Source organism: Nematolebias whitei, chromosome 12, assembly GCF_014905685.2.
Source record: "Nematolebias whitei isolate Nwh7 chromosome 12, NemWhi1, whole genome shotgun sequence".
In the NCBI taxonomy this organism is placed as follows: Eukaryota; Metazoa; Chordata; class Actinopteri; order Cyprinodontiformes; family Rivulidae; genus Nematolebias; species Nematolebias whitei.
In genome coordinates this window covers 49465829-49473444 of record NC_056509.1, presented here as the reverse complement: position 1 = coordinate 49473444, position 7616 = coordinate 49465829, and the positions used below count along the sequence as shown (strand labels likewise).

The 7616-nt window shown below is 44.6% G+C and overlaps 1 protein-coding gene across 1 annotated transcript in view; it reads right to left on the bottom strand.

The window, feature by feature from the left end:
* cebpz (CCAAT enhancer binding protein zeta) overlaps nucleotides 1-7616 on the bottom strand; it is a 41949-nt gene that overhangs the window by 21317 nt on the left and 13016 nt on the right. The window contains exons 3-10 of the mRNA XM_037686037.1: nucleotides 5587-5818; nucleotides 5329-5470; nucleotides 5007-5092; nucleotides 4873-4926; nucleotides 4693-4795; nucleotides 4493-4552; nucleotides 4307-4373; nucleotides 4130-4236 (exon numbers count right to left, since the gene is read on the bottom strand). Of these exons, the coding sequence (XP_037541965.1) occupies nucleotides 4130-4236; nucleotides 4307-4373; nucleotides 4493-4552; nucleotides 4693-4795; nucleotides 4873-4926; nucleotides 5007-5092; nucleotides 5329-5470; nucleotides 5587-5818 (851 nt within the window). The remainder of the gene's footprint in view (nucleotides 1-4129; nucleotides 4237-4306; nucleotides 4374-4492; nucleotides 4553-4692; nucleotides 4796-4872; nucleotides 4927-5006; nucleotides 5093-5328; nucleotides 5471-5586; nucleotides 5819-7616) is intronic.

Sequence of the window (7616 nt, the reverse complement as noted above, 5' to 3'; positions counted from 1 at the left end):
GGAATCCTTTTGCATGAATGACTGCTTCAATGCGGCGTGGCATGGAGGCAATCAGCCTGTGGCACTGCTGAGGTGTTATGGAGGCCCAGGATGCTTCGATAGCGGCCTTAAGCTCATCCAGAGTGTTGGGTCTTGCGTCTCTCAACTTTCTCTTCACAAGATCCCACAGGTTCTCTATGGGGTTCAGGTCAGGAGAGTTGGCAGGCCAATTGAGCACAGTAATACCATGGTCAGTAAACCATTTACCAGTGGTTTTGGCACTGTGAGCAGGTGCCAGGTCGTGCTGAAAAATGAAATCTTCATCTCCATAAAGCTTTTCAGCAGATGGAAGCATGAAGTGCTCCAAAATCTCCTGATAGCTAGCTGCATTGACCCTGCCCTTGATAAAACACAGTGGACCAACACCAGCAGCTGACATGGCACCCCAGACCATCACTGACTGTGGGTGCTTCACACTGGACTTCTGGCATTTTGGCATTTCCTTCTCCCCAGTCTTCCTCCAGACTCTGGCACCTTGATTTCTGAATGACATGCAAAATTTGCTTTCATCCGAAAAAAGTACTTTGGACCACTGAGCAACAGTCCAGTGCTGCTTCTCTGTAGCCCAGGTCAGGCGCTTCTGCCGCTGTTTCTGGTTCAAAAGTGGCTTGACCTGGGGAATGCGGCACCTGTAGCCCATTTCCTGCACACGCCTGTGCACGGTGGCTCTGGATGTTTCTACTCCAGACTCAGTCCACTGCTTCCGCAGGTCCCCCAAGGTCTGGAATCGGCCCTTCTCCACAATCCTCCTCAGGGTCCGGTCACCTCTTCTCGTTGTGCAGCGTTTTCTGCCACACTTTTCCCTTCCCACAGACTTCCCACTGAGGTGCCTTGATACAGCACTCTGGGAACAGACTATTGGTTCAGCAATTTCTTTCTGTGTCTTACCCTCTTGCTTGAGGGTGTCAATGATGGCCTTCTGGACAGCAGTCAGGTCGGCAGTCTTACCCATGATTGTGGTTTTGAGTAATGAACAAGGCTGGGAGTTTTTAAAAGCCTCAGGAATCTTTTGCAGGTGTTTAGAGTTACGTCGTTGATTCAGATGGTTAGGTTAATAGTTGTTTAGAGAACCTTTTCATGATATGCTCATTTTTTGGGACAGGCATTTTGGGTTTTCATGAGCTGTATGCCATAATCATCAGTATTAAAACAATTAAAGACCTGAAATATTTCAGTTGGTGTGCGATGAATCTGAAATATATGAAAGTTTCATTTTTATCATTACATTATGGAAAATAATGACCTTTATCACAATATGCTCATTTTTTGAGAAGGACCTGTATAATATAAGGATCAAAAACTTTGCTAGATATTTGACTTCTAAATCACTTAAAATGTTCGGTGACAGAGTTACAGGCAGATTAAACCAAATCTATAGATGTTTTTATCTTGAGTAAGATTTTTACAAGTGCTAACAGAGTTGGAATACACTATTTTTACTTCTTTTTCACTATTTTCACTTATCTTTATTGTTCTTTAACAGATACTAACAGAAAATATATAATAATACTAACATGATTTAAGATATAGCATTTTAGAGTGATGTTGTATGACAATTATAATGACTTGTGAAATTTGGTGCTTGAAGAAACACCGTAAGTGTTGCTGATAAAATGCTAAATGTGATGACTCAATTCAGGAAAACTTGACAGGAATAGGATGACGGGTGTAAGGATGGACTCTGTCTGTCTGGTTGCCAGCAGGGTGTTTGTGTCTCTTATCACCTGTTCAGGTTATCTAAGCTGGGAAAGATCCAGGAAGGTGAACGCAGGGAACACCTGTGTGAGTTTGTGATCAACATTCCCAGAGAGGTGACAGAGAGTATGAACCTGCAATATGAACCATTGACTTACCCAGAATGGATGATAATTGATAATTATATATTGATATTGAAAATTATAGAAATTTAGATATCAATCAACCTTTATTTATACAGGTAAATCCCATTGAGCCTCGAGGACTCATTTACAAGAGAGACCTGATTTCAACAAAGAAAGATGACAACAATGGACAACAGCAACAACAATAAACAGTTATAAAAACTCATACAGTTTTTTTTTTTTTTTTTTAACAAATAGGATGGCTAAAAGGAAAAAGGTAACAAAACAAAAAACAGCTAGATTCCAAGACAAATGTATAAAACTAAAAACAGGAACATGTCTGCATTGGTCCCTGCCAGGAGTCCAACAGATTCTTAAAGACACTTAGAATCTGTTGGACTCCTGGCAGGGACCAATGCAGACATGTTATAGATAGATGGACTGATGGAGTTTTGTGATATTGTGGGAGAAGGATGTTTGTTCTTTTTTCCTGATAATGCAGCTCCAAGCGAGTCGCTGACAGAGAGGTTGCGAGTCCAATGACGGGTTTGAAGGATGGATGCCAGACAGGTGTCCGAGGAAATGCCCCTGATGAGGGGGAATGGAGTGGAGTGCCAGGGAGGAAAAAGTCACCGGTTCTACTCCCTGAGCTGAGAACATCACGTGTCGAATGAGGGTGTTATCATTTATCATGAATGAGGGTTCTTTGAGGTTCATACTGACAGTTTATTAACATCAAATAGACATCACTTATCATTATTAACATCTAATTAATGTTACCAGCACAGTGAAGGGTTTTCTATTTTCTAACCACCCTCGATTTCAAAACTGCTAACTGTTACATCACGTGTTAAAACAAGGTCCAGTGTGTGCCCGCGCTCCTGGGTGGGACCATTTACCTGCCGAATTTGATTAAATGAGTCCATCCATCCATTATCTTTTACCTGCTTCTTCCATTTTGGGTCACGGGGATCGCTGGTGCCCATGTCCAGCAATCACTGTGCGAGGGGCGGGGGACACCCTGGACAGGTCGCAAGTCCATCACAGTAAATGAGTCCAATAAATCTAAAAAGCATTTAACCAAGGGCTTCTCCTGACAACAAACATGAATATTTAAGTCCCCAATGATCAAAACACAATCATATTTTGATGTGATTTCAGCTAAGAACTCAGAAAATTCATTTATGAAATCATTGGATTGAGGGTGACGGTAAACAAGTGCGCACAGAGTCGAAGGCGAATGGCCGAGTTCAAAGACGCTCAGCTCAAAACTGGAGCAGGAAACCGGGATGGGCAGTTGTTTACAGCCTGATTTGATTTGAATATTGTTAATAATCCACCACCACGCCGGCCTGATGGCCGCGGGGCGTTAAATACAAACAGTCCAGGGGTAATAATTCCGTCAAGGCGCTGGACTCACCGGGAGACATCCAAGATTCCATGACGCAGAGAAAGTCCAAATTGTGCTCTTGAAAGTAGTCCCTGAGGATAAAAGTTTTGTTGGTAATGGATCTTGCATTTGACCAAACACATCCTGATACAGCCCAAAGTGGACCCAGCAGTGGTGGAGGGAGCACGCGCCAGCGGCCGCAGATTTTGAACATCAGCACCTCCAGGTTGGGTCATCCGCCACACCGGTAGACAACTCCCGTTGTTTACATGGTCAGGGCGCACGGGTAGCTGGCCAACAGCAGGACCCCAGACGCACCATGGGTCCGGGAGGCAAGGATTAGATCCAGATCCAGAAGGAGACCCAGCATCCTTGGCAGAATAATCCACACGGTGCCTCATTTTCACCAAAACTCCAGTGTGCTTTCCCTGACGTCTACGGTGTCTCCTCCGGGGAGATGGGCCAGGGTCACGAAGCAGGAAGGTTATCCTGGACAGGACCGGAGGGAGAGAGTCCCAACTGCTGTGAAGAAGCTCCGCAGGCAATTTTGCAAATGTATGGAGCTCCAAAAGTGCCCGACTATCATATTGCAGATATGCGTCAAAACACACTGTACAACAAATAAAAACAAAATCAAAGCAGAGAGCGATGTACGGCAAGCCCTACACACCGGCGCCGTCTTGATAAATTGGAAACAGATCAGCAGCAACATGATGTGATTTTTCACAGTGATTATCCTGGTTAGAGGAGAATTCAGGAGTCTGACAGCCTCAGGGTTATTAGCCTTTGATTATTGACTGAACCAAAATCAATCAGTCAAAACAAACAGACATTAAAGTGTGGCAGACTTTTCCCTAAAAGACGACAAGACTTAACTCACCCAGAAGTTTCTCAAATTCATCATCGTCCACGTCCTCCACACTCTCATCATCTCCGTCTCTTCTTGGACGCCGGCTCAGTTTGTCCTGCTGCCGTTTCTTAAAGAATCTGGAGGAAAAACAGAACTGGATCAGAACCATCTCTGAACCACGGAACCGAACTTGACTATGAGACTCACCGATGGAAAAAGATTTCATCAACGGGAATCTGACTCTCATCTTTGGACAGGAACTCAGGACAGTTGACTGACAGAAGACACGAGGACAGAGTGAGACAAGAACGAGAGTGTAGGGAGAAAAGAGAGTGAGACGAGGACGCTCAGCTGATGTCAGACATGTTCTGATCCTCGGAGAACCCGACTCACCTGGTACCGAGTTCACAGGTGACCTCTGTTTGGGTCTCATCACCACAGAATCACTGCTTCCTGATTGATGACAAACAAAACATCAAACGTCACGACAGAACCAGAACCATCAGAACCAGAACCACAGCTTGGTGTCTGACCCAGCTGTCAATCAACAGACGAAGAGGTTCTGATGGAGACTGGACCGGTCCAGAACTCACTCTTTCCTTTCAGCCGTTTGGGGTTCCTGAAGACAAAGCGGTCCAAGAACCGGATGAGGGTGAAGTCCTGGAGCGGGTCTCCGGAGTACTGGATAGAGTCTCCCTGTGGGTCAGAACCACATTAACCATAAGAACCAGGTCTACCGGTGGAACCGAGCTTCTACTGGTGGGTGGTTCTACCTGCAGGAGGGTTTGAGCGAACAGCGCCGCAGATGGGTGGAAGTTCTGAGCGAGCTGCGGACACAGACACGACCCGGTTTCAACAACACAAATAAAATCTGGTCTGGGTCAGAACCTTTGGGCTTGGTCCTCACCCTGTGTAACTCCCATAACGAGGTGTGGTCGGCGCCGCAGAACAGCGGGTTCCTGTGCAGCGGGTCGTACTTCTCAGAACTTTGTCCTGCAAGGAAAAGATCCAAACATCAGAACCTGAGACTGTCTGGACCAGAACTGTCCAGTGGTTCTGGTTCTGAACATTAGGACCAGTACCACTGGACGGTTCTGGTTCTGATGATGTTCTGATATTCAGATTATGATGTCCAGAATGTTCTGATGTTCAGAACCAGATCCACTGGACGGTTCTGAAAAACATAATGAGAGACTAAAACCAGTCAATCATGAACCAGAACCACACACCTTCCAGGTTCTGGTGATGAATCCACGATGCTGTGGGTTTGACCTTCGGTGGATCCGACCCGTCTCCAGTTCCATCCACAAAGTTGTCTTCTTCATCATCCTCCTCCAAGATGTCTTTGAAGTCCTCCTCATCCTCTCTGACCTGGCAGAACCCAACAGAACAATTTAAAAACAGAGGAGCTTCTCTTATGGACCTGTCCTGACTCGGTCCTGACACAGTTCAGACTGAAGACCTGGTTCTGACCCAGTTCACCTCACCTCACTTTCCTGCAGTAGATTTTTCAGGCCTGGTTTAGCCTTCAGAACCTCGGACACCAGGAAGAGCGCTCCGCAGGTGAAGCTGGGGTTCTGCTCAGCGCCGACCTGCAGCAGCCTCTTGATGAAGGCTCCGACCCGCCTCGGCGCCACGTCGGACCTCATGGACTTGTAGAGCAGGTTCAGGAACATGTTCTGCCGGGAGGAGCCCGACAGACCTGGATCCAGAAGCTTCCTGCACAAAAACAGAACCCTAAATCTGTGGTTCTGTTTGGACAACAGAAGGGCTGAAGAGGGTTCTGCAGAACCAGTTCAGTTTATTTCTGGAGCTCCAACAGAACTAGTCTCAGAAGATGCTGGGAGCGGTATTAGGTCCAATAGGACATCAGAGAGTTGCAAAATTCTGTGGAAACCATGTGAGAGGGTAATGAGTTAGGAGATGAGACTGAACGGTTAAGGAGAGAGAACAAAGTCTTTGAAGTGCCAACAATGGAACTGATGATGTCAGAGAAGTATCTGGATTTGGCTTGAGAAATACTGTCCTTATACTGGATGACGTGGTTCGCATAGAGTTCCTTGGGCATTGAGAGACAGGATTTCTTATAGAGTCGCTCCAACCTCCGACCTTTGGATTTCAGAGAATGGAGTTCTGGAGTGAACCATGGTGCAGAGTTGGAGAAGGAGACAGACCGGGTTTTCAGAGGAGCGACAGAGTTAAGGATGTTGGTGAGGCTGTTATTGTAGAATGTGACAAGGTCATCTGGGTTAAAAGAATTGAAGGTGAAGATGGTATTATTAATATGAGTCAAAAGAATGTCATGGTTGATATTCTTAATATTATGGAAGGAAAGAGTGCGTTGAAGAAAATTTAAGATCGACATTGAATGAGATTAGGGCTGCAACAATGAATCGATAAAATTGATAAAAATCGATGATTAAAAGCGTTGGCAACGAATTTCATTATCGATTCGTTGTTTTGCGCTATTATGCATCTTTCACGGCGCTGCGGAGCCGTTTTGTTCACCTGCAGTTCATTGTCAACGCTGACTGACTGAATAAAGTTTGAAAAAAAAACTCTGCAGCGCGAGTTGAGCAGAGCGAGGGGGGAGGAGGCAGAGTGTTTTCAAAGGAAAATAAGTCAATTTTACAAATGACCAACACAGCAAAAACTGTTTGACCCAAGTCCTCCAAAGAGTGGGAGCTCTTCACAAAGATAAAAACTGAGCAACATGCAGCTTTGAAAAGTGACAACACGACACGGGAGAACCACGGAGATAAACGTAAACATGTCGGAGTCACGAGGAGGAGGAAGGAGCTGCAGCTGATACAACTCTTCATGTGTTGCAGGTGAGTCTCTACAATTTAACACTTTGTTCTGTTTCAAGAGAGAAAACGTAACGTCAGTCTCTCTGGTAGATGAAGCTGTTTGTTTGTTTGTTTGTTTGTTTATCTGATTAATGACGGTGATAGAGAACGTGTGTTACTTTTTATTTAATTTAATTGGTACAAGCAGCGTTTAAATGTGATTTATAAATAAATCTAACACAAAGATAATAATTTAATGATTAAGCTTCAACTTTTAATTTGCTGGCAAAGTCTGAAGACACTGCAGGTATGGCAGGATGAATTGCATTTAAACAGGAATTAAAGTAATTTATTACATCTACTCAAATGTGTGTAATTATTTATGTGTGTGTGTTTAATTGCTTTTAGCTACTTTTGCCTGAACCTAACACTGTAAGTGAAACAAGGCATGTCTTAAGTTGCTGTAAATTATGATATAAAACATATTTACTGTCTCATTCCAGAGAACAACAACAACAACAACAACATCCTTCATGATGGACAGACATCATGGACACCACAGCAGCAGCTGTCTTCACTGAAACATCCTGAACATGATCGTCACTGACACGAGGCCTCTGTCCATGGTTGAAGACGAAGGCTTCACTACAATAATCCACACTTTTAATCCAGGTTACAATGATCCACACTTTTAATCCAGGTTACAATGATCCACACTTTTAATCCAG